The sequence below is a fragment of the Staurois parvus genome, unplaced genomic scaffold (genome assembly GCF_062004578.1).
Source record: "Staurois parvus isolate SC_StPar_1 unplaced genomic scaffold, SC_StPar_1.0 ptg000064l, whole genome shotgun sequence".
Taxonomy (NCBI): domain Eukaryota; kingdom Metazoa; phylum Chordata; class Amphibia; order Anura; family Ranidae; genus Staurois; species Staurois parvus.
This window is the reverse complement of record NW_028317860.1, coordinates 6,572,056-6,599,362: the sequence shown is the minus strand read 5'-3', so window position 1 is coordinate 6,599,362 and position 27,307 is coordinate 6,572,056. Positions and strand designations below refer to the sequence as shown.

General features: G+C 43.2%; 1 protein-coding gene across 2 annotated transcripts in view; it reads right to left on the bottom strand.

Annotated features, from left to right (window-relative positions):
* Positions 1-25,890, bottom strand: part of DGKH (diacylglycerol kinase eta) — a 358,194-nt gene extending 332,304 nt beyond the window's left edge. For both annotated transcript variants that reach the window (XM_089668821.1, XM_089668822.1), the window contains exon 1: positions 25,614-25,890. In XM_089668821.1, coding sequence (XP_089524947.1) covers positions 25,614-25,886 — 273 coding nt within the window. In that variant the 5' untranslated portion in view covers positions 25,887-25,890. The remainder of the gene's footprint in view (positions 1-25,613) is intronic.
* Positions 25,891-27,307: the final 1,417 nt, after the last annotated feature.

Sequence of the window (27,307 nt, the reverse complement as noted above, 5' to 3'; positions counted from 1 at the left end):
TTCCATAAGAAAGGTTACAAGGACAAAACTATCAACACCAGCATAAACACAGCCTTGAGAACACAAAGGAAAAACCTACTTCAGTACAAGGAGAAAAAAACAAACAACCGTGTACCTCTAGTAACCACATACAACCCAGCACTAGAAGGAATAAGAAAAATAATCACAGATTTACAACCCATGATAACAGAGGATGGAACTCTGAAAGATATATTTCAGCAACCCCCAATACTAGCTTTCAGACAACCTTCCCCAACCTCAGAAATATCATAATCAGAAGGAAGTTTCCTACTGATTAGTTTGTTACAAATAATGGAAGCAAACCCTGCAATAAGAAACGCTGCAAACTGTGCAACCAAATCAATCCATCAAAAAGTGTCAGACACTCAAAAGGGATCTTCAATATCTCCGGATCATACAGCTGCACCTCCAGTAATGTTGTGTACCTTATCCAGTGCAGAAAATGTAGCAAAGGATCGTACGTTGGCGAAACAAGACAGGTTGCAAACAAGGATGAATTTGCACAGACATACCATCAAGGAACATAAAGAAGATGACTTCTGCACACCTGTGGGACACCATTTTGCACAACCGGACCACACTATGGAAGACCTCAATATTTTAGTTCTTAACCACTTCCCGACCGGCCGTTGCATATAAACAGCCGGACGGTGGCAGTGCAGGGTCGGGTGGCCGTTTATAAATGGCTTCCCCTTACCCTGCTTGTGCACGCTCCCTCGGAGAGCGCAGCACCGCGATCCGGTGCCTGCTGTGTCCTCCGGACACAGTGAAACACCGATCGTCGGATGGGACCTCTGTACGAGGTCCCAATCATGTGATCACTGATTGGCAAATCAGTGATCACATGCAAAGTAGTAAGCAAGATGTCACTTGTGACATCATTGCTTACTACGTGTGAAATGTGTGAATGATCACAGAGGTCACATGGTACAAGGCTATTCACAACAGCCTTGTGCCATGTGACAAGCTGTGACCAATCACAGCTCACTCAGTACTTCTCAATGAGCGCAAGAATGCACACAGAGAGAAAGAGAAATGATTGCTTTTACATCCTATATGGGTGTAAAAGCAATCAGTGTAAAAAAATCATCATCACCCTCCACAAGTAGTACAGTACCACCATGGTGACACTGTACTGCTAGGGTGACAGTATGTAAAAAAAAAAATAATAATATAAAAAAATAAAATAAAAATTTAAAAAAAAAAAGTTTAAAAATTATAATTTTGGGTTATAAACTAATTTGGATTTTTTTTTTTTACTAAAAAGATAACGGAATAAATTTTGGCAAGGATTTATGATGAAATATTATTTATTTGCAAAATTTTATTAAAAAAAAAACAAACTTTTTTTCAAACTTTTTGGACTTTTTCATTTACATAGCAAAAAAAAAATAAAATCCCAGCGGTGAATAAATACCACCAAAATAAAGCTTTATCCGTTTCAAAAAAATGGTAAAAAATTCATTTGGGTACAATGTTGCATGACCGCGCAATTGTCATTCAAAGTGTCATAGCGCTGAAAGCTGAAAATTGCCCTGGTCAGGAAGGGGGTAAAAGTGTCCGGTCTGGAAGTGGTTAAAATTAAATTTCAAAACTATTCAAGAAAGGAAAACTTTTGAACTAAGAATGATATTTCTATGTGACACAAGAGATAATGGCCTTACTTTGGACATAGGGTTCCTCACTCATTATCCAACAGTTTTTTACAACCTCCTCTGTGAGTGCTGCCCCCCCCCCCCCAAGTCTTTGCTTTTGCTCTGTCTTATCTCTAGTTTAATCCTAGTTTTATAACCATTGCTGTGTACATTTGTTTGTGTGTGTTCCTTTCTGGGGTTTTTTCCCCCCTTTTCGACATTTCTTTGAACATTCTGCTAAAACTTTGTGAAGTAGTACTGCCTGGACCTTCAAGAAGACATACATCGAAAGCTTGTCCTTAAAACTGTATGTTGGTGCAAATAAAAAAAGTATCACGTTATTACTCAATTGTTTCTGATGCAAGTGCACTAATACGGCTACAATCACCTCTAGCAGGAAGTAAAGGGAGAATAATTCATCTTCCCTTAGTGAAAATGTTAAATGTGAGAAGAATGGGGAAGAAAAAGAAAAATTAGATAAGCATCTATCTATAGGAATTTGTAGTTGCCATTACCATTTCTAAAGGGGCCTTGCTGAAATGTTTATAAGGGAGGAAGCTCCTCTAACCACTTGCCGCCCACCCACAGTAGATTTACTACAAGCGGATGGCACAGTGAGGCTTCTTGGGTTTCAAGCATACATGCGCACGCCGCGTTAACTTGTGCTGTGACTGAATACAGCACACATTTGTTAGCAGGTGTCAGCCAATGGTTTACAAACACACAAAAACAGAACAGTGATCTGGCTGATTCTTCTCCCTGAAAAGCAGGGGAAAAAGTAGCCATATTTGAGTAAAAGCAGCACACACTACACTTGTGAGGCACACAGTTAACCCCTTCATTTCCCCTTGATGGCAACACCTTCCCAACTAGAGTCATTAATACAGTGTACAGTATTATCACTGAATTAGTGTCAGTCCCAGCCAGTGTCCGTTAGCACCAGGTTTGCCCACCACACTATCAGTCACACTAAGTAGGCGATCACCGCCATTGCTAGTATGATATCAGTATCTTGATTAGAATCAGAACTATACTAGTGTCCCCAATGGTAAAGTTAAAAAAAAAAAAAAATTTGGTTTTTACCGAAAGGCGTAGAAAAATAAATGTTGGTCTAACTTTCTAAAGAAATTTGATTTTATTTTATATGTTTTATAACAAAAAAGTAGAAAATATTTATTTTCTTCAAAAAAAAAGTTTTTTTTAAGTTTTGGAAAAAAGGTATTTTTCGTGTACATAAAAGAAAAAAGCGGTGATCAAATGCCACCAAAAGAAATCTTTATTTGTGTGGAAAAAATATATAAATTGCTTTTGGGTAGTGTTGTATGACCGAGCAATTGCCAGATAAAGTAGAAGGGGGTAATGAGTTTCAGAGGTCAAGTGGTTAATGGGTGTTAAAGCGGAGCTCCACCCAAAAGGGGAAGTTCTGCTTTAAGGACTGCTCCCCATCAAGGATTGGCACCCGAATTTGACAGTTACCCGCTCCCACTTCCGTTCCAATCGCCTAGGTGATCGGAAGGTGTCCTCCCTCCCTCCCTGTAGTCTTTTAGCACGTGACAAATCCCAGAAGACTACAGGACCATTCATGAAGCGCAGCGCAGTGGGTACTCAGCCGTGAAGCTGAAATGGGCTGCAGGGGACACCGCGGGACCGAGGGACAGGTAAGTGGCTGTTTTTTTTTTTTGTTTTTTTTTTTAAAGTCAGCAGCTACAGTTTGTGTAGCTGCTGACTTATTTTTTGACAGGGTGAGTGGAACTCCACTTTACATACACATGCATAGGTTTGCAATTGCTATTAATGGTGCTAGTTCACATACACATTCAGTGTGTTGACATGCATTAGCCAAAATAATTTTTGTCAAAGATTTTGACTGGAATGGTAATGCATTGGTAAACCACTTTTTGCCCCCACCCACATTAGTTTTACTGAGAATGAGTGGCACAGTCAGACTGGGCAACATCTACGATGTCCATCAACATGCGCACTAGCGTACCCCCTTGGGTGCACAGCCGTATAATCTCAAGACCCTTGTGGGTACAGCTGATCGTGCCACTATGAGCAGCCAGGGTATCATGTGATCGCAATAATTGGTCATAACCATCACATGATCACAATGCAAAAAAAAAAGTAATGAATAGTTTCCATTCATGACTGCTTGCTTAGTGTTGTGAAGCTCTGATTGGCTCACCGCTATCACAAAAGTACCTAGCTACCTGTATCATGGGAATAGCTGTAGCCAATCGGCATGTCAATAGTAACTAAGCGGTCATGAATGTTAACCCATTCCTGACAGCTAAAACTATTGAATATAACAGTGGACTCAACTATTTTTGAGAATAACCGTGTAAAAAAAAAAAACCCTGATCACCACTCAGAGAAGTATATTGTCACTATAGTTTAAAATGAGGGGGAAAAAAAAAATGTTTACATGTTTACATATTGTATTTTTTTTTTTAACTACATACTGTCCCTGGTTAGTATCCCACACCCGTATAAAAAAATAAAAACAAAATATTTCTATTTTTCCAAAAAATATTGTGGAAAAAAACAAACACTTTAAAAAAAACTTGCCAGGCCCCTTGTTTATCATGGACTGTCTTACGTGTGTGCTTATATATATATATTATTATTTTTTTTTTTTATTCACTATAGGTACTTATATAGCGCCGTCAGTTTATGCAGTGCTTTACATATATGTATTGTACATTCACATCAGTCCCTAACCCTCAAGGGGCGTACAATCTAAGGTCCCTAACTCACATTCATACATACACATACTAGGGCCAATTTAGACAGGAGCCAATTCACCTACCAGCATATCTTTGGAGTGTGGGAGGAAACCGGAGTACCCAGAGGAAACCCACGCAGGCACAGGGAGAACATGCAAATTCCAGGCAGGTAGTGCCGTGGTTAGGATTTGAACCGACAACCGTAGTACTGCCAGGTGGAAGTGCTAACCACTTAGACACTGTGCTATATATATATATATATATATATATATATATATATATATATATATATATATATATATATATATATATATACACACATATACATATATATATATATATATATATATATATATATATATATATATATATACACACATACATATATATATATATATATATATACACACACACACACACACACACACACACACAGATTTGGATTGTTTTTACCAAAGAAATGTAGCAGAATACATTTTGGCCATAATTTATGAAGATAGATTTGCAAAATTTTATAACCGAAACGAAGAAAAACATTTTTTCTTCAAAATTTTCCTTTTATTATAGCAAAAAGAAAAAAAAAACAGTAGTGATTAAATACCACCAAAAAAAAAAAAAACCTATTTGTGAGAAAAAAAATGATAAAAATTTAATCTGGGTTGCAACTGCCAGTTAAAGTAGCACAGTGCTGAATAGCAAAAATATGCCCAGGTACTGAATGGGGTAAAACCTTCCAGGTCAAGTGGTCAAACTTGACAACATATTTACACAAAACAAAAAACAGAAAAAAAAATACACAAAACAGACATAGGTGTAAAGCCAGCCTTCAGTCAAATTTGTTTTATCTGCAGTAAAATACATGAATTTTACTACGTGAAATTGTATGTCAATTAGATACCCCATTACTTTCTAGGTGACTTATTCACATCTATATTGTGCAGTTTAGTGTATTTTCAAAAGGGAAACCTTCATATTACTCACACCTATGCGTGTGAATTTTTGCATGCACTGCAACATGCACATAAGTGTATATGGGACTTCAGGGTATAACATTTTAACAGGTTACAGCGGGCTGTAAATCTCAGTCCATCAAAGTGGCAGGGAGCACACTCTGCTCTAGCTTAAGACCAAGCTTTCTCAATGCGTTCTCGCCAAAATACCTGCAACTGAACTTCATTCAATAAGAAAGGTCAGGTGGTTTCACACAAACACTGTTCCAGTCAGGTTGTCACACAGAACATTTTAGTGTTGCAACAATGTAAAAGTGCAAAAAGGCCTGTAATGGTTCACGACACGTGAAAGGAGAAGCAGAATCTATTCACAAAGCTACAGCAGGAAGTGGCACAACGTGGCGTGCTGCGGAGAATGAAGAGATGGGGATATACTATATGCGTAGGCTTTCTTACAGAAGTAATGAAGTGGTCTGGTAAAGAATGTACTGAGCTCTGATGTGCTCAAACCCTGATGTGGCAAAAAAGTAGGGCAATTTGGTGGCCTGTACATGCAGGGTGTGTGTTGGAGATATTGGGATGTAAAGTGCTGCCAATTTAATAAGGAGGAATAGTTCTGAGGTGTAATGAGTTGGCCAGGGCTATTCTCTGGTGAATGTGACACCCTCTGTTGGTAAACAGTTGGGTGGTAGTAGGCAGCAGGCTTCTCTATTATTTAGACACTTGCACACTTTATAAAGAAAGCCTGCATTTAAATTCTAGTGTAAACACAGGACCTAATATATTGTACAATAGCATCACAATGTCTCTCCCTCTTTTCAGCTTCTGAAACTACACAATCCTGTTAGTAATATCTGCCCACATCTGTGATCATGGGGTCAGGTAATCAGTATAGACCAAACATTTCATTAATTCTACATGCCTTTGCAAATTTTGTACTGAAAGTTTAATATTTAATCTTTGTTGTGGCAGGAGTTCTTCTTTAGCGTGACCATTCCATTATGAAAAGGCATTTCTTTTTGCTGTAGTACGGGGGTCTCAAAGTAAAAAAAAAGGCCAGTTTTCTGTCCTTCAGACTGTGGCTAGCGGTTGTAGAAAATGTCCTGGGCCTAGCATCAGCGAGATAAACATGGCGTTGGTGGTCAGTAGGAGGAGTAGTACTCCATAGCTATTAATAGGAGGCATACAAGCCAATCATTGGTATCAGTGGAAGAAATAGTGCTCTTTTGTAGATATCAATGGGAAGAAAAATGCCTCATATCATTGGGAATAATAGTGTCCCAACGACTGGATAAAAAGTAGAAAAGGGCCTCATTCAGCTGCAGTTTGGAGACCCCTGCTCTAGTACATCATATTGCTAATTACAGGGATATCTTCCATACCTGAAACTAAAAGCAGAATATTTTTTGCAAGGTTTCTAACCCTTCAGAGAATTTTTCATGGGCCTACTATATATAATGCAGTTACATCCAAACAATCTGAAGATACGACATGAAGGTTGAACATCTCAATGACACATGGGGAAAGCCAGGCATGATGACTATATGCAATGATAGACACAATAATAAACTAATGTAAACACTGTTCAACTTGGGTATGAAAACATAACACAGATCTAAGTGTATTTTGTATAGAACTGAGCCCTATTTAGGGTTAAAAGATCCCCAAGACAAGTATAATATGAAGCACAAAGCTTTCTTTGGCTACTTTCTGCACTTTGCTTTACTGGTGGTTTCATGTAAGCATTTGTACTACAACAGCAAACATACACCACCCTGACCAGGAACCATCTAAAAACAAAAACACCTTTATATAATGCATTGGCAGCTATAAATGAAAAGTACATTATTTATCAAGCTTATTAATTTTACACAGGACAACCTGTAACTACAATGAAGAAAGATCTCTGAAACAGATCTAGGATCTACAGTATAACCTTTCATAAATAGCTGTTTCGTTACAGCTATCTCTAATTTACCAATTACACAAGCAATCTAAACAAAGACCTTTGTAAAGCATAGACTGCAATGGCTTAAAAGAGAGTAGCCATCAAAAAGTCCAAAGATTGCGCCATCATCTTGGACACGACGTCAGCAGCCGCAGGAGACTTGGCACTGTCACTAGTGATATTCTATATAGTATTCCTCTTCACTCTTCCTCAGACAGCTGCATAAAAGGTTATGTAAGGAGGTAGGGGAGCAAAGGAAGAGCTGGGTCAGCATAAACAGCAATCAGAGGTTGCAACTTCCAGTGCATGTCACACACCACACACTGATATGAACATGGGTAAAAGGGATTGCACTTCATCCCAAGGCACTCAACTATTGAGATATGCCAAGAAATGCACATAGTTGCAAACAAAAAGGTTGTAGCTATATACACACACATTAAAGCGTTAAACCCAAAAATGTATTATATTGCAGCTTACCATTGAGTAGACATGGTGGCTGTATTTTTTTTTTTTTTTACCCTTTCACCCCCCCTCCCCGTTTTCACCTAGCGATCTAGCCAGTAACACACCTCCTGTATTAGAGTGCCTCCACTCTGGACAGAGGAGCACAGTGGCACCTTAAGAAGCAGCACTGTCAGTCTGGGGAGAGGGTAGCTTTAGACAAACTAACAGATTCAAATGGACTTGATTAAAAGCTGGCAAAACATGGATCGAAATGTGGCTGGTTCAGATGGACCGGATGAGTTTCAATCCATGTACGGCCATCCTGGTTGAACAGAAGTTGATCTATTGATCCAATTCTGTACAACCACCCTATTGGATTTTAGCTGCTCAATCAGCCCTCACCCAGCCAGAAGAAAGCAACTCTCATTATCACGCTTATAGTTTTTGATGTGTTTGAACTGTTGAAACAGCTTCAAGAAAGCTTGTCAAACGCCCATGAAAGTGTTGTTTTTCTAGCGGTAAGTGCTTAAAGGGGGAATGATGCAGAAAAAAAATTATCTGCTTTGGAGGTGTGGTTAAGTGCAAGATGGATTTGTATACTTTGATCTCTGACACTTGACTTGGTCCATCTCCAGATGATTGTGTAAAGATTGTCACAGTCACTTGCTGGCACCAACATTTGTAGGCAGGGTCTCTTGTGGTCACTTACTATTGCTGGCACTAAAAACATTTCCACTGGCAATAATGCTCAATGCCTCTGCTCCTGCCTGGCACTGCCAGTACTGCTGACTGGTTAATGCTTTTGCCTGCACAGAGAAGCAAATTGTGTTACCACACTGCTGTTCTGTACAAACAGGAAATGGCTGGAGCTACTGTGTCCTAGTTGTCCATCTCCTAGTGCATTCTGGGATACATGAATCTCCACTGCCTCTCCCCCAACACCCAGCTTAACACTTTACAAATGCTATAAGTGCAATTACAGAATGGTTGCAGCAAGCTACACATGAACTTAATGGAAGGGCCTGGCAAACTGCAATGCCTCATTAAAGCAATGTGTGGCTTAATTTTTAGGACAGCACAACACTATCACACCTCTGTGTACTGCACTGTGTAATGGCCAATGTAATATTCATGACAAATATTGAACGCCAGTTAAGAGGCTTTAAAAAACACTGCTGAAATGCGGCTTAAAGTGTTACTAAACCCAGGAGCCTGCATTCACTATATCTGGTCTACCACACTACAGAGAACATGGAAATGCAATTATTTTAGTAAATATGACTGCAAAATACCTTTTCTCATCAGCAGTTACAGCAGTCTTGTGACTTCTATCAGTGTCCAGCAGAGCACTGGTTAAAGCTTGTAGGAGGAGTTTTCATTCTCCCCTATGAAGCTGCAGGACCCGTGACCCCCTTTCTGGACAGCACTGATTGGTCCTGTGCTGATCACATGCACTCTCCCAAGACAAAAAAAACTCTAGCAATACACACCAAACTGAGCATGTGCATCTTGCATTCAAGCCTCTGTTTTATCAGGAGATATGTTGGGGACAGTAGAAGGGGAGGATCAAGCATCCTTTTAACACAATGTGGAGGATTAACCACTTAGGTTCCACAGCAAGTATAACAAGCATGCTTTACTGTATATACAGATTGATTTTACTGTTGTGGATTTAGTAACACTTTAAACACATGGTATTTTCGCACAGGTGAACAAGCCCTTAGTCACTGAAACACGTTTCCCCACTGGAAAATTTACCCATTGCATCCTGTATCAGTGACTACTGTAAAATATTTATAGTAACACCACGCTTAATGCCCCAAAGACAAATGGTCATCAGGAGAAAAAAAAAAAGTGACAAATCTCCCCAGTGGAGACTGCAAAAAAGAAAAGAAAGAAAAAAAACATGGGTTTTCACCCTTTCAAACTCCTTACAAAAAAACCTTTAGAAACACTAAGGCTCCATGCACACTAGTGTTTATTTTAACCTAAAAAAAACACTGGATAAAAAAACGGTGGTAATAGCATGTTTTATTCGCGTTTTTACAGTACATGTAGAAAAAAAAAAAGCTGTTAGGAGCGTTTAGCATTTTTTTCTGCTGGAAAACATTTTTCTGCTCCTAAACGTTGAAGCTCAAAAAATGCTAATATCCTAAAGTAGTGTGCATGGACACATAGCATTTTATTTTCTGCTCCTAGAAGCTAGTGTTATTCGAACAGCTTCTAGGAGCTTAAAAAACGACAGTGTGCATGGAGCCTAAATATCACTTTTCAATTAAATTTTTGAATGTCTTGTCTAGAGAAGTAAATCTTTGCATTCTGAAAATAAAGGCTGAGGTTATAGTTCATAAAAAAATATTTTTAGAACAATAGTCTGTTCACCAAAATAGGGAAATATGAAACAAGGAACTGACAATAAAAAAGCCGACTTAAGGTGGCTGCGGTTAGCACAAGTTTCACTTCATTCCTTTGTTGTGTTCTGGTTACACAGCATATTCCCGAAGAGCCAGTGTCATTTATCATTCATGAATGGTTACCTGTCTGACCATGCACCTAGTAGAGTGTTTAAAAAGAAGCTAGCACTTTCTGTGATGTATCAAGGTGACTGTAACTGAAGGGTTGCGAAAGACTTGGTAAAAGAGAAATTAGAAAAGACAGAATCTCTGACCAAAATACATTTTTCAATCAAATATTTTATTAAAGCCCAACTCCAGGCAAATAAAAAAAATATCTTTCAGTGGAGTTGCACCCACACTGCAAGGGTCAATTTCTGATTTAGGTCCTCCCTCAGCTCTTTTTGTCTGCATTCTAGTGGTCTAAGTTCCTGACACCATCAAGACCAAAGCAGTGTCCAAAGCACTGCATTGAAAGTGTTGATGCCAAGGGACAGTGCCATCAGCCAGGAGATGGGAGGTTCAGGTAAGTAAAAGTGTTTCTTTTCAACCCTATACAATAGTGAGTAATTAACCCTTGCAGTGCAGCCTTATCCCCACTAAAGTGGATATTTTACATTTTACCAGAGTTGGGCTTTAAATTAAAAAGCTTAATATAAGAGTGACAAAGAAAACACGGTTATTGTTGGCTGGTATATTTAATTAATATGATGAAGATAATCATTTCATTACCTCTGCTTAAATTTTTAAGAAAAAAAAAATCCTAAAAACTAATCTGGCACTAAATCCTCATTTAAAAAAAAACAAACAAAAAGGAAGAAGGATCTAGGATTAATAGGATTAAACTAGGTATGGTGGCTGAAGTCAATCAGAAAATAAACTACTTGGACACAGTATTCTCCAGCATAAACCAGGAGGAGGGGTGCGGTAACATAAGCGAAAAAAAACTTTCAGGAAGTTTGTTTGCTGTTTTTATTCTTTTTTACTTCCTTTGTTTCTAGGTCCGGAGGATGTGCATCCTTGCAACACATGTATGCATAATCAATATTAAAACTAAATTTGTCAGCTTTATCTTGAATACTTAATTTTAGCCTCGGGACTTCATAATGAAACCTTCAACTCGGCACAAAAAGCCTTTTTTTTTTTCTGAACACCTCTGTAAAACTAACCACGTGGCAAACAAAAATTTTTCAGCACTTTGGAAACACATCAGATCTCAATGGGGAAAAAAATCATGCTGGATATCGATATGGAGTGGGGAATGCGTTAGGAACGTAAGGATGCCCCATTGATTAATGCAAATGAAACTTAACCTACAGAGGACTGAATTCAAAGACACCCCGAATTTCAAAGTGAAAAACGATGCAGCAGGTTAGTCCATTTTTCTGAAATTTCATTGCAGCAACTCAAAATGCTACTCAGTAGTTAGTATGGCCCCCATGTGCTTGTATGCATGCCTGACAATGTCGGGACATGCCACTAATGAGACAACGGATGGTGTCCTGGGGTATTTCCTCCCAGATCTTGACGAGGGCATCACTGAGCTCCTGGACAGTCTGAAGTGCAATATGGCAGCGTCAGATGAACTGAAACATTATATCCCAGAGGTGTTCTATTGTATTTAGGTCAGGCGATCCTGGGGGCCATTCAATGGTATCAATTCCTTCATCCTTCAGGAACTGCCTGCATACACTCACCACATGAAGGCGGGCATTGTCATGCACCAGGAGGAACCCAGGACCCACTGCAAAAGCGCAAGGTTCGACAATGGGTCCAAGGATTTCATCCGATACCTAATGGCAGTCAGAGTTCCACTGTCTAGTCTGTAGAGATATGTGCGTCCCTCCATGGATATGCCTCCCCAGACCATCACTGACCCACCACCAAAACGATCATGATGAATGACGTTACAGGCAGCATAACATTCTCCATGGCTTCTCCAGACCCTTTCACATCTGTCACGTGCTCAGGGTGAACCTGCTCTCATCTGTGAAAAGCACAGGGCGCCAGTGGCGGACCTGCCAATTCTAGTGTTCAATAGCAAATGCCAATCAAGCTATATGGTGCCGGGCAGTGAACACAGGGCCCACTAGAGGACAACGGGCCCTCAGGTCACCCTAGTGAAGTCGATTTCTGATTGTTTGGTCAGACACATTCACATCACTGGCCTGCATTTTGTAGGGCCCTGGCAGTGCTCATCCTGTTGCTCCTTGCACAAAGGCGCAGATGCCAGTCCTGCTGATGGGTTAAGGATCTTCTACGGCCCTTTCCAGATTTCCTAGAGTAACTGCCTGTCTCCTGGTATCTCCTCCATTCTCGAGACTGGGTTAGGAGACACCGCAAACCTTCTGGCAATGGCACGTATTGATGTCCTGGAGGAGTTGGACTGCCTGTGCAACCGCTGTAGGATCCAGGTATCGCCTCATGCTACCAGTGGTGACACTGACCCTAGCCAAATGCAAAACTAGTGAAAAACAATCCGAAAAAGTAGGAGGAAAAAACATAAGTGGCCTTCACCTGTAAAACTACTCCTGTTTTAGGGGTCATCTCATTGTTGTCCATCTATTGTGCCTGTTAATTGCATTAACACCAAAGCAGCTGAAACCGATTACCAACCCCCTCTGCTACTTAACTGACCAGATCAATATCCCAGGAGTTTATCTGACTTGATGCTATACTCTGATAAAAAAAAAGTGTTCCTTTCATTTTTTTGAGCAATAACACACAAACACACAGATCAGCCATAACATTATGACCATCCCACCAATGTTGAGTAGGTCCCCCTTTTGCTGCCAAAACAGGCCTGACCCATTGAGGCAAGGACCCCACTACACAAAACATCACACTGCCTCAATTGGCTTGCCTTCTTCCCAAAGTGCATCTTGGTGCCATCTCTTCCCCAGGTAAGCAACGCAACAAACCCGAACATCTTCATGATGTAAAAGAAGCGGAATTCATCAGACCAGGCCACCTTCTTCCATTGCTCTGTGGTCCACTTCTGAAGCTCACCTACCCAGTGTAGGTGCTTGTGACTGTAAACACGAGTAACCATGCACACATTGACCGGTCTGTAGCTACATGGCCACACACAAACTGAAATGCAGTGTATTTTAACACCTATCAGAACCAGCATCTTCAGCAACTTGCGCTATAGTAGCCATGTGCATCAGTGATCTTTGGCTACCCATAACCCTGTCACCAGTTACCTCCCTTGGACCACTTTTGGTAGAATACAGAGATCAGCCAATGACTGTATGCGCTGACCAAATGCTGATTTTCAAGTATAACTGTTCCAACAGAAGCCAGTCATTAGACCAGCTTCTGTTGGACAGCAGTACACACAAACTGAAAGTCAGCCAATTTTCGGTCCGCGCATACCCTTACTTCAAGCAGCATCGACTATACAAAATGATAGCTCTGGAATTTCAGTAATATGTTAAGTATACCTTGAAAACAGTAATCACTACTGTATGTCGGTAGTTTTATTGGTCAGGGATCAGTTAGAAGAAAACTGCCTAATATTCGATTATACTGTAGGGCAATTATGAGGCAAGTCGCTAATCGCTGCTTTTATTTTTGGGGATGCCAAGGGAAGGTTATTTTCCAACATATGACAAAACGTTCAACACAGTGGGTGTTTTTTACATTTAACTTTTAAATATGTCTTAAATTAGACTCGGGTTCAGACTTTTGACAAAAGCTAGACTGTGATATGGGAATTCTGAGTTCCAATACTGGCATTTGTTAAGCCATACCAGTCTTAAAAGAAAAGTACAAACACAAGCAGCTGCGCAGAAGGCTTTTAATACCAGATTATGTATGCACTGATCAAACAATACATAGACTATGACTTAAAGAACCAGTAACCCTAAATAAAATGTCACTATTTCTGATCAAATGTTTATGTTAAACATGGCATGGGAATGGAAATTCAGGAAGTGAATTGTCAGATATTTATAGAACAGTGCTGTACAGCTCGTTATTGGGCTTTTGCAGCGGTTTTGAAAGCCTCTTGCAGAAAATAATCTCAAAGGGTTAGGGTGGTTTAGCTGAATCTAAGACTTCATGTTGTCCCCAAGTTTAGCTAAAGATTGGCAGGTATAATGTCAACTGCTTGCATAATAAGAATCTTTTAAGCCAGAAATACGAAGTTGCCATTGCTCAAACTTTTGAAGGTGCAGGTTTCAGGGCTATCACGGTTAACCCTCTCTCACTACTTAAGGTTGCAAATTTACTTGCAAAGATTCATCCTTTCTCCAGGGTACCACAGCTGCAGTACCAGACACAAATGAACAAACAGAGCATACAAATCTGTTGATATTCCATTGTCCAAACATACAGTAGGCTATGACAATGAGATTTTTTTTTAGATAAAGATGAAGCTTAGTTAAACATTTTGGGCAGTATACAGCACCAAAGACATAACATACCTCTATTAAAGTGTATCCTACATCTTGTTGGCAGCACTTTATTGTAAAGATTCTCACATCCATAATGCCGGTGGCTCCTCACAGCAGTTAACTTCCTTTGCTACATGGATTAACTAACGCCTGATACAGTGAACGCCAATCATTCTCCCTTTCTGCCCATATCCTCCATTCACAAAATCCCTTGTACTATTTTCCCAGAATGCAAAAATTTCTGTGATAGGGGGAGCATTCTGCCATGCATCAGCCTCTCCCCCATTCACAGAACGCTTTTTTACAGTTAACAGCAGCCTGCTGGAAGCAGGATACTATTCATTAAGTTATGTCCCTGATGCCTGACCCCTCCCCCCAACCAAAAAATAGAAAAAAAAATTAAACTTCAGCTTAAAATGCAACATTGAAAGGCAGGAATGTGTAAATATCAAAACGACCAAAATGGAATTAACATGTAAAACATCCCATCTCTGTATTTGGACTAAATGATGTTTAACAGTTGATGTGGAATCAAGCTTTAAGAAAACTCCGGGGATGGTAAACTCTCTGAATTGGATGAGAAGAGTGTAATGATGTAATTTAAACTTACCTGTATGCTTTCATTCCACAGATCTTTCCCTGCAAAGATCAGCTCCAAGTACACTTCTGAAATCTGCTCTGCTACCAATCAGAAATACTTGTCAGTAACATAGATGTCTCTGGGGATTTCCTTGACACTGAGCCAGCTGTAAAGAAGCTGCAGTGTACAAAAGTGTGCCAAGGCCTGAACTTTACAGCTGACGTTATCTAGGTTGAGGGCACCAAGTGAAGTGAAAAGCACAGCAATACAAACCATCTTGCCCTGATCCAAAGATCTGATGTCCCGAAGATGTCCTTTAAAATCAGGGCTGGCTGGGACCGAGGAGCTGACCAATGTACTTAAATATGTATTCACTGGGATAAATTTATTTTTGAAAACCCACTTACTGGATACTTATAATGGCCGCTCAATATTATTCATTTCCAAGGTTAAAAGTCTTCTTCTAAAAGGCACAGGGTACAGTAACTGCTATATGTTCTCTCAGAAGGATGTCCTGCTCAAGGTACTTAAGCAAATGGTTACATAAAGTGCATTTAAAACCTGTGAACACAAATATGGCCCAGCACTTGGCCAGCTAGCTAAAAAAAACAAAAAAACAAAACAACACCTTTTTTTAACATTTAGAGGTTTTTGTTACAAAGAACTGCAAATATATATGAAGCCACATCGCCATGCCAAGGTACCGCTGAAAAGTGTGCCCCCCAAACTCTTAACCTCACAAACATTCAAACTGGGACATAAATATCACAATCCATAACACCATTTTTGGTTTGCTGTGTTTGGCTCAGCTGCCCAGAGTGAGTCTAGTCTTTTGGTGTGTTCCTGTGCTTCGAAAGCAAAAAAAAAATTTTTACATGAAAAGGTAGGTGCAAGTTTCCAAATGCAAACAGTTCTGGAAAAGATTTCGGGGTGTCGAGTGCCAAAACTACAGGCGAAGCCCACTGTCACATAGTGGTAGGTAAGACTCTAGATCAGTGTTTCTCAACCTTTTGTCAGTCAAGGCACCCTTTAAAATCATGGACAGTCCCGAGGCACCCAATTATAAAATGTGAACAACAATTTCAGTTTTTTATAACGCAGCAACATCCACATATGTAGGACACCCAACATTAGAGGTGATTTAATCTTCCAAAGCAAATACACTTTTAACCACATGCCGCCCAGCCACTGTAGAAATACGGCGGCAGGGTGGCACGGCTGGGCAAAAGCACGTTTTAAAACACGCTTTTGCAAAACAGGTAAAGGGCACGCACGAGGCGCGCTGCCACCCTACCTGCACCGCCGGCCGCGGCTGTCAGTCGCCGGGTCACAGCCGGTCATTACCAGCTGTGTCCCGTCGATTAGCGGCAATCACTGACAGAGAGCAGGGCTGCAGTAAGCTCTGCTTTCTGTCAGTTCCCTGACAGCTCCTGACATGCTGATCGGGAGAGAAGAGTTTCTCTCTCCCGATCAGCGTGTCCCCGTGCAGTACACACCCCCACCCCCCAGTAAAACACTACCCTCACACAGTTAACCCTTTCAATGAATTAAAGTTAACCCCTTCCTCCCCAGTGCCATTAGTACAGTGTCAGTGTTTTTTTTTTTTTTTTGCACTGATCACTGTATTGGTGTCACTGGGGATGTCAGTGACCCCAAGTCAGTTCCCCCCCAGTGTCAGAACGTCCGCCACAGTCCTGCCATAAGTCGCTGATTAAAAATCCGAGCATCTTTCCCGCCATTTGTAAACGCTATAACTTTCACGTAAACCAAATAAATGTACACGTGTTGGGTTTTTTTTTTTAGCAAAGACATGTCGCAGAATGCATTTTGGTAGAAATTTATAACGAAATTTGATTTTTAAATTTTTTTTATACTGGACATGTTTTATAGCAAAAAGTCCAAAATATTGTTTTTTTTCTCAAAATTGTCAGTCTTTTTTTTTTTAGCGCAAAAAATAAAAAAACCGCACAGGCGATCAAATACCACCGAAAGAAAGCTCTATTTGTGTGGCAAAAAGGACATAAATTTTATTTATGTACCGTATTGCATGACCGTGCAATTGTCTGTTAAACTAGCGCAGCGCTGTATAGCAAAAAAATGGCGTAAATTGCATTATTTATACCATAGTTTGTAGACGTTATAACTTTCACACAATCAATATACACTTATTGGGATTTTTTTTACCAAAAATGTGTAGCAGAATACATTTTGGCCTGAATTTATAACCAACTTTGAGTTTACTATATATTTTTTTATAGCTGAAAGTAAAAAATATCATTTCTCTTCAAACTTTTTGGTATTTTTTTGTTTATAGCGTGAAAAATAAAAAGCGCACAGGTGATCAAATACCACCGAAATAAAGCTCTATTTGTGTGAAAAAAAGGACGTAAATTTTGTTTGGAAGCAGCATTGCATGACCGCGCAATTATCAGATGAATTAGTGCAGCGCCGAGTAGCAAAAAGAGGCCTGGTCATTAAGGGGGGTAAATCCTCAGGAGGGCAAGTGGTTAACCACTGGTATTGACCAGTATTCCCGTGCAGGCTTGATCTACCCGCTGGCTTGTATACAAGTTTTGAGCAATTTTTTTTTTTTTTTTTTTTTTTTTTTTGCCAAGGCACCCCTGAAGAAAGCTCAATGCACCCTGGTTGAGAAAGGCTGCTCTAGGTTACAATAGATGAGTTTGAGGTTTTTTTCTTCTGTACTTTGGCTCTTTCGCTGCCAGAGCAGTTTTTGCACGTTTAAAAAATTATTTTGGACCTGAAGACTACCCAACAGCCCCCCCAAACATTATATATTTTCTGAAAGCAGACACCCTAGAGAATAAAATAGTGCTTATTTCAATTGTTTATGTCACCGAACATTGCCACAAAGGTGTAGGAAATGCAAAATTTCAGTTAAAAAAAAAAAAAACACTTTAGGGCAGACAAATGCAATAAATTACCCCAATTTTTGGTAAAATATAAGAGATGAGGTTGTGCCGAATAAATATACACCCAACATGCCAAACCTTAAATTTGTGTGCGCCTATGAAATGGCGACAAACTTAAGTACCCTATATTTTCTATAGGCGACACTGTTACGGAGGACGTCTTGTGCTAGAAGTATCGCACTCAATCTGGCATGCACTGTGATATGTAACATGTATCGCAATCGATGTCTTCACACGCATAGGAGCCCCCACGTATGCATTTACAGTAGTGCGTGCTGCAGAAAACCCCCTGCTGTCAGGTCCGTACGACATACAGACCTGGTGGTGAAATGGTTGAAGGATAAGTTTACCTTTGTAAAAACAAAAATAATAAATGCACATCTTTTTGAAGGTAAAAAAAAATGTACATTTATCATTTTTTATTTTTCTTACTAGGAGCCTGCACCCACAATCAGCAGAACGTGGGGGAAATGCAGGACACCTGCAGACTGTCAGTTTAAGCGGCCTGCCTGCCCATAGAAATTACAAGCAGTTACACAATGACAGGAAGAAACAATTACAATTTAAAAAAAAGTTAACAGCAAAATCAGGGAGAAGAACCCTAGCTTTCTGTCACTAGAAAGAGCGGGTCAGGGAGAGGTTGCAGCAGTGGGAACATGTTACATGCTCCACCCTATAAATGGGTGGAACATGTAACATGTTTCTGAAGGTGAACTTATACTTTAAAGTGAGACTATTGAAAAAAAAAAAAAGTCCCCCTGCAAGTTAATGTCATAATGTACTAGCCTGCACTGCATACTAGCGCATTACGACAGACTTGCTTCTTAAATGAATCCCTCCAGCTGTGCGCTGCTGACAGGTCTTCCATGTTCACCCGGTCTTCTAGATTTGCACGCTCCGGCCATTTGAATAGCTAGGCCACAATGTCATGCACATGGGAGCCACGATTGCAGCACAGTGCTCTGAATGGACAGCACACTCGAATAAATACCTCCTAAGCAGTGCACGGTTAGGAGATATTCACTGTACCTACAGATAAACTTACCTTTAGGTACACAAACAGACTTTACTACTGCTTTAAGGAGACCCTGCCGCCACATCTTTCCTTCCAAAAAAATGTATTTTAAGTTATGTTCACTTACCCTACATAATGTTAATCTGTATTAAAAGCCTCTCTATTCTAGGTTGTTCAGAATGCTTGAAAATGCTGCTGTACTGTAAATGCACCGCCATCTTTGTTGTGACGGCAGCTAACCAAGAAGAAACTAAGCTGTTACTCGGTAATATTCTGTATACACTTTGTGTATGTACAGTATTGTTTAAGCAAAATTAGCCTCATTGCTGAGAATAGTCATGCGATCTCTGACAGTCACATGACTGTAGCAAAACAAATAGAGTTTGGTTTTTGCTGCAAGAATAGGGAGTGTAGAGTGATCTTTGAAAGGGTCATTGCTGGTGAAGAAACACCACCATTATTGCACTTGCCTCCGCTTGAAGCTGGCGTGTGTATGCTCCAGATGACATGCTCAGCGAGGGAACGCAAAACTGAGACAAAGCACACACACGCGCGCGCGCACACACACAGCCAGGGGGATAAGGAAAATGCGGGAGACCTTTCCGGAAATGTTTAATTCCAAGGAATGTTACAGCGGTGAGTACATTAAAAATGAAAAATAAATTTGAAAGAAAGATTCACAAGTACTTATTAGGCTCCATGCACACTGGCTTTAAAAATTGCTACTTCTACAGGAGTTGTGTTTTGCCTGTAGAAACAGCTCAGTGTTATCCTATGTGTCCATACACATTAGGACAATTAGAGGCATATTTTAGACTTATTTATCGGCAGGAAAAAAAACCCTTCTGGTTTGCGTTTTTTACTGGAGCTTTCTGGCAGAAAAAAATGCTAAACTCGCCTAACCTGTGTACAAAAACGCTCTTTATCAGCGTTTTTTTCTGTCAAGGGAACTGGCGTTTTTTTTTTTAAAGCCCAGTGTGGATGGAGCCTTAGGAGGCTTTGATTTATAAACTCAAGTCTGGTGGCTAGGACTATGGAGCCATCGCCAAGGTAACACAGCTAACTAAATACACAATACAGCAGTACTCTAAAATATAAAACATTCTTTTGTCATAGTATTCTCTGAGAAAGTCCCTGAGACATAAGAATCTTGAAGCAAATACTACTAAACAGCCTCTACTTATAAGGCCTCATGCACACTGGGCCTTTTTACAGCTGCTGTTTTTTTTGTTTGTTTTTTTTTTTTTTTAAACTGCCTCTAAACTCCTCTGCATGTACTAAACTCTCTGTGCATCAGCATTTAGCAGAGGATTTTTTTTCATCGGTTGTTAAGGAGAGGGTGCCAGGAAGCCATCCTTAACAACAGATGAGTCATCTGTCAGCGGGGTTCCCCACTAACAGCTGAATGTAAAAATTGAAAAAAAAAAAAAAAACAAATGCCAGCAGTAATAAAAAAAAATAAAAACAGTGTGCCCCCCCCCCCCTTTTCCCAATCCATGCCCTTTGGGTCGGATATGAATTTTAAAGGGGAACCCCATGCCAAAACCAGACCACTACCCGAGCATACAGCCTGGCAGGTCAAGAAAGGGGGCAGGTCGGCAAGCGATCCCCCCTCCTGAACATACCAGGCCACAAGACCTCAACATGAAAAGGGAGGGTGTGCGTTCGGGCGGGGTCCCCCACCAAAGCACCTTGTCCCCATGTTGAGGAGGACAAGGGCCTCTACGTCACAACCCTGGCCAGTGGTTGTGGCAGTCTGTGGGCAGGGCAAGGGGCTTATCGGAATCTGGACATAGCACCCATACTCATTCTAACCATTTTTGGCTGAATGAGTAGAGGTACTGTGTACTTCAGACTTGTTCACATAGGGGGGTGCTGGGATCTGGAACGCCAGACCCCCCACTAGATCTAGGGAATCCAGTGTGCAAGAAGCCTGATGAATTTAAATAATTCCTGTTTTTTCCATAAATACTTACCGTATTTGCTGGCGTATAAGACGACTGGGCGTATAAGACGACCCCCCTACTTTTCCTGCTAAAATTTAGTGTTTGAGCTATACTCGCCGTATAAGACTACCCCTCTTCCAATGCACACCAGTGGCAGGAATAGTGCCCCATCATTGGTATCAGTGGCAGGAATAGTGCCCCATCATTGGTGTCAGTGGCAGGAATAGTGCCCCATCGTTGGTGTCAGTGGGGGGGAGGAATAGTGCCCCATCGTTGGTGTCAGTGGGGGGGAGGAATAGTGCCCCATCGTTGGTGTCAGTGGGGGGGAGGAATAGTGCCCCATCGTTGGTGTCAGTGGGGGGGAGGAATAGTGCCCCATCGTTGGTGTCAGTGGGGGGGAGGAATAGTGCCCCATCGTTGGTGTCAGTGGGGGGGAGGAATAGTGCCCCATCGTTGGTGTCAGTGGGGGGGAGGAATAGTGCCCCATCGTTGGTGTCAGTGGGGGGGAGGAATAGTGCCCCATCGTTGGTGTCAGTGGGGGGGAGGAATAGTGCCCCATCGTTGGTGTCAGTGGGGGGGAGGAATAGTGCCCCATCGTTGGTGTCAGTGGGGGGGAGGAATAGTGCCCCATCGTTGGTGTCAGTGGGGGGGAGGAATAGTGCCCCATCGTTGGTGTCAGTGGGGGGGAGGAATAGTGCCCCATCGTTGGTGTCAGTGGGGGGGAGGAATAGTGCCCCATCGTTGGTGTCAGTGGGGGGGAGGAATAGTGCCCCATCGTTGGTGTCAGTGGGGGGGAGGAATAGTGCCCCATCGTTGGTGTCAGTGGGGGGGAGGAATAGTGCCCCATCGTTGGTGTCAGTGGGGGGGAGGAATAGTGCCCCATCGTTGGTGTCAGTGGGGGGGAGGAATAGTGCCCCATCGTTGGTGTCAGTGGGGGGGAGGAATAGTGCCCCATCGTTGGTGTCAGTGGGGGGGAGGAATAGTGCCCCATCGTTGGTGTCAGTGGGGGGGAGGAATAGTGCCCCATCGTTGGTGTCAGTGGGGGGGAGGAATAGTGCCCCATCGTTGGTGTCAGTGGGGGGGAGGAATAGTGCCCCATCGTTGGTGTCAGTGGGGGGGAGGAATAGTGCCCCATCGTTGGTGTCAGTGGGGGGGAGGAATAGTGCCCCATCGTTGGTGTCAGTGGGGGGGAGGAATAGTGCCCCATCGTTGGTGTCAGTGGGGGGGAGGAATAGTGCCCCATCGTTGGTGTCAGTGGGGGGGAGGAATAGTGCCCCATCGTTGGTGTCAGTGGGGGGGAGGAATAGTGCCCCATCGTTGGTGTCAGTGGGGGGGAGGAATAGTGCCCCATCGTTGGTGTCAGTGGGGGGGAGGAATAGTGCCCCATCGTTGGTGTCAGTGGGGGGGAGGAATAGTGCCCCATCGTTGGTGTCAGTGGGGGGGAGGAATAGTGCCCCATCGTTGGTGTCAGTGGGGGGGAGGAATAGTGCCCCATCGTTGGTGTCAGTGGGGGGGAGGAATAGTGCCCCATCGTTGGTGTCAGTGGGGGGGAGGAATAGTGCCCCATCGTTGGTGTCAGTGGGGGGGAGGAATAGTGCCCCATCGTTGGTGTCAGTGGGGGGGAGGAATAGTGCCCCATCGTTGGTGTCAGTGGGGGGGAGGAATAGTGCCCCATCGTTGGTGTCAGTGGGGGGGAGGAATAGTGCCCCATCGTTGGTGTCAGTGGGGGGGAGGAATAGTGCCCCATCGTTGGTGTCAGTGGGGGGGAGGAATAGTGCCCCATCGTTGGTGTCAGTGGGGGGGAGGAATAGTGCCCCATCGTTGGTGTCAGTGGGGGGGGAGGAATAGTGCCCCATCGTTGGTGTCAGTGGGGGGGAGGAATAGTGCCCCATCGTTGGTGTCAGTGGGGGGGAGGAATAGTGCCCCATCGTTGGTGTCAGTGGGGGGGAGGAATAGTGCCCCATCGTTGGTGTCAGTGGGGGGGGAGGAATAGTGCCCCATCGTTGGTGTCAGTGGGGGGGGAGGAATAGTGCCCCATCGTTGGTGTCAGTGGGGGGGAGGAATAGTGCCCCATCGTTGGTGTCAGTGGGGGGGAGGAATAGTGCCCCATCGTTGGTGTCAGTGGGGGGGAGGAATAGTGCCCCATCGTTGGTGTCAGTGGGGGGGAGGAATAGTGCCCCATCGTTGGTGTCAGTGGGGGGGAGGAATAGTGCCCCATCGTTGGTGTCAGTGGGGGGGAGGAATAGTGCCCCATCGTTGGTGTCAGTGGGGGGGGAGGAATAGTGCCCCATCATTGGTATCAGTGGGAGGAATAGTGCTCCATCATTGGTATCAGTGACACCAATGATGGGGCACTATTCCTCCCACTGACACTTGCTGACCCTGTTCTCGTATGGTGCTGCTGCAGCCAGCATATGTGGTTGCAGCAGCACCTCTACACTGACCACTTACCTGCTGGTCCTGCACTCGATTTTCGCGGGGCCGCTCGGCTCCACCCCCTCGCCGGTGATTGGCCGCCTGTGTGCCTTTCCTGAGCTACAGTTCTGGCGGCCAATCACTGGTGAGGAGGCGGAGCCGAGCAGCCGCACGAACATCCAGTGGCCGAACTGAAGGTGCAGCCGCGCTTCCTGGACCGGATCGTCGTGGGACCGGAACCAGGTAAGAAACAGCCGCCCCCCTAAAAAGTGTCAGTATGCCGTATACCGGCGTATAAGATGACCCCCGACTTTTGAGAAAATTTTCAAGGGGTAAAAAGTCGTCTTATACGCCGGCAAATACGGTAGTTGTTTCAGTGGCAGAACACTGCATCTTGTAAATAATGCCATCTTCAGTTATAGATTACACTGAAACAATGAACCTACACACCTTTATAGGATGACAAGGAGCTTGTTCAATATACTTTAAGTGCAACTTTGGGTAAAACTTTTTGGATAAGATGAGATCCTCAGTCAACTTTTTTGCCATCTCTGGCCCCATCATTCTGTCCACGGAACAGGGAAAAAAAACCTGCCACGTAGCCAAGCTGACCAACATGTATACATTTATGTACTCTGAGAAAGAAAAAGTGGGTTTAATGTTGTCAGGTTGTGATTGAGACATTTCCTCTCACTTCCTTTCTTAATGACAATGTTGTTTCTACAACAGGAAATGAGGGAAATCTTGAATAGGGACACAGCAAAAATAACTGACAGACATTCCAACCCCTTACTTCCCATCCAAAACTGGAAACATGAAGGAAAGTGCTAGGAAGAGAAAAGGGTTGACCAAGACAACACATGGGACAACAGGAAGAAAAAAAAAAAAGATAAAGACAAATAGCACTGTTGTTTACAGACAGGTTAATTGGCAACAAAGTTGTACTTTTTCCTTTTCTAAGCATTACTAGAACACACAGAAGGGAGTCTATTATGTGTTATCCTGAATTATCCCCAAACTTCATTACACTGAAAATCCTGTTAAAGAATGTGATGACGAGTGGCTTCAAGAGGCAAACACTGTACATAGATGGTGAATGGGGGTTCATATGTCAGAATGGCCCCTGCAAAGTGTGAATAGTTTGCTGAGCATGAACATTCACCATGGAGCTGTATACAGGTTCACACCAAATCACCTTAGGTGTGTGTCAATGGTCAGGTAGTAATAACGCTACTAGCAGTGACAGGGAAAACAAACCTGGAGTCCCCAGGCACACATGCTTCGTGTCCACACCATGTGCTGCTTGGGATAACAACCTCTGCCAACAGCCAGTGTACACACAGAACAACACAAAATTTGATAGATAGGATATATAGATAAGATAGATAGTAAGAAGTGAAAAATAAAAAGAAAGGGTTTAGAGAAAAAGTAAATTAAAAAGATATAGTTATTTAGAAAGAAAGAACACCTCCAATGATTAAAAGGCCTCTTGCACACGGAAGCCTTCATTTTTTTTTTTTTTACACCGACCTCAATACAGCTCATTGTTTTTAATTGGCCTGTACGCACAGGTGCGCAAACATCCACTGTGTGTAAATCAGTAGAATAAAAATCCTCAATTCTTTGTCAGTGTTTTTATGTACACACATGCATATATGCTCAAATATACACGCTCCATTGATTAATATAGCTAGAATAATGTTGTGTGTCTGCACACATTCAAGCAAATACATGCGAGTGCTATACAGCCCATCCTCACGTTTTGTATGCCAGGAATACCTAATGTTTGTACTGCTGGTACCCTTAAGACATGTGTGCTCCTCACCTTGTACAGTCCAGACAGTCAGTGTACACACCATAGTCATACAGGACAGGAGCCCTCTCTCTCTCTCACACACACACACTTGTGATGACAATGTAGAGAGGTGTGACATGAAGTGACACATGAACACCCAGCACAGGTGAGCCCCGGGTATACACGTCCAGTGCCAGGCTCTGCGCTCATGTACAGTAGTAGCGGATGGTGTGTGTGTGTCATGTGTAATAGTAGTAGTATAGCAGAGGATGGTGCTGCACAGCCCGGGATGACATACATATACACACGTGTAGACAGATCGGACACAGTGGGGTGTATGGAGGGTACACGCAGCATGTATGGGTCACCGAGGTCGGGGTGTCCGCTCTCAGTAGGTGTGATCGGTGCCTTACCTTGGTGCGGATCTGGCCGGAGGTGGACACTTTCCGGATGAGTTTCTGGGGCCCCTCATGCTCCCCCTCGCTGTCAGAGGACTCCTCTCCTGCAGCCGTCCCCGAACTTGTCCCGGCCGGGGGGTCCCTCATCATGCCGCTTCCGGACATCTTCTCACAGTCCTGCCGGGGAAACACAAACCAATCCGAATCAACAGGGCTGCCCACCAGTCCTCTCCGACCGGCCGGGGGCACAGTGGAGGTGCCCGGCACAGTAGCGCGCCTGGCCGCCATCTTCCACCGACACCCGCCCCCTCCCCCCACAATTATCACACCCGACCACCCAAAACCGCCCCCACATCAAGAGACCCCGCCCACCACTCCAACTCCCGACCACCCAATACCGCCCCCTACATGCAAAAGCTCCGCCCACAATCCCCTCTCACACCCACCCACCACCTCCCTACATGCAGACTCCGCCCGCAAACCCCGCTGCCGACTACACAACACCGCCCCTTTCCATCCATAGAGTCCGCCCACCCCTCCCCTTGTTCTATACTATAGAACACCCGACCACCTATCCTCCGCCCCCTTCTACTATCATACCGAGCCGCCTCCCGTCCGCGGCGAGAACAGCCCACCGCCGCCCGTGCAGCATGCTACGTCTTCTCAGACCCCGCCCCCGGCCCTCCCACAGCCGAGCGGCTACACACATCACACAGCGTCCACTAAGTCAATACACAGCTGCTATAAATAGCCTGGCTGGCTGGCTACACATCCACCAACTATGTGACACTTGTCTGCCCGGCGCCGCCCTCCTCCTCCTCCCACCCTGTCACTGTGCCGGCCGGGGAAGCCGGGGGGACTGACATCAGCCCTGTCACTGGAGGAAGGACGGCCCAGATCCTCACATCCAGGGATAGAGGAGGAATTGGGGGGGGGGGGGGGGGATTCATCATCGATCGTTCTGGATAACTATAGGTTAGAGATCAGATACTAATAACCTACAACTCGGGGTCCCAGCTGAACCCAGTACACAGCACAGCCCCATCAATGTACAGTGATCAGTCCTCTGCATTGGAGCCAAAGAAGCATTGCAACCACCATCAGTGTCTCCCTGGTACTGGGGGGGGGGGGGCTATCCCTCCTGAACAGCCCTCAGTCACGGAGGAAGGATCAATGGACTGCCACTGTGCTCCTCCAAGAGCTGCCAGTCCCTCCTGACTTTGGGGCAGATGAGACTTGTAGTCTTCCATTCACAGAGCTGTATGCTCAGAGCAACAATGAATTGAAAGTAGAACTACAGGTAAAACTTTTTTCCCCATTTTGAAAAGAAAAAAAAAAAAAAAAAAAGAGGAGGGGGGGGGGGCCTTATAACATGTCATTTTCTTTTACCATCTGTGCCCCAGAAGGGAGATTTTACTTTACTTCCTGTCCAATAGGCAAAAACAGAAAATGAGAGAAAATCCCTGCAATTTATGGCTCATGTACACGGGGCGTTTGGAAAACTCTTCTTAACAATGGAAACTGATTGCTGGAAGACATAGGTTAAAAAACATCAGTTTTGCCACGTTTTCATACCGCATTTAGCTGCATTTATGCACGTTTGCATTTAGAAGAGTTTTAAAAAGATAACCTCAGGAGACCCTCCCAAATGCCCAGAATGCACTGAAAAATAGTACATTCAATAAAAAAAGGCTACTAAAATACCGCAT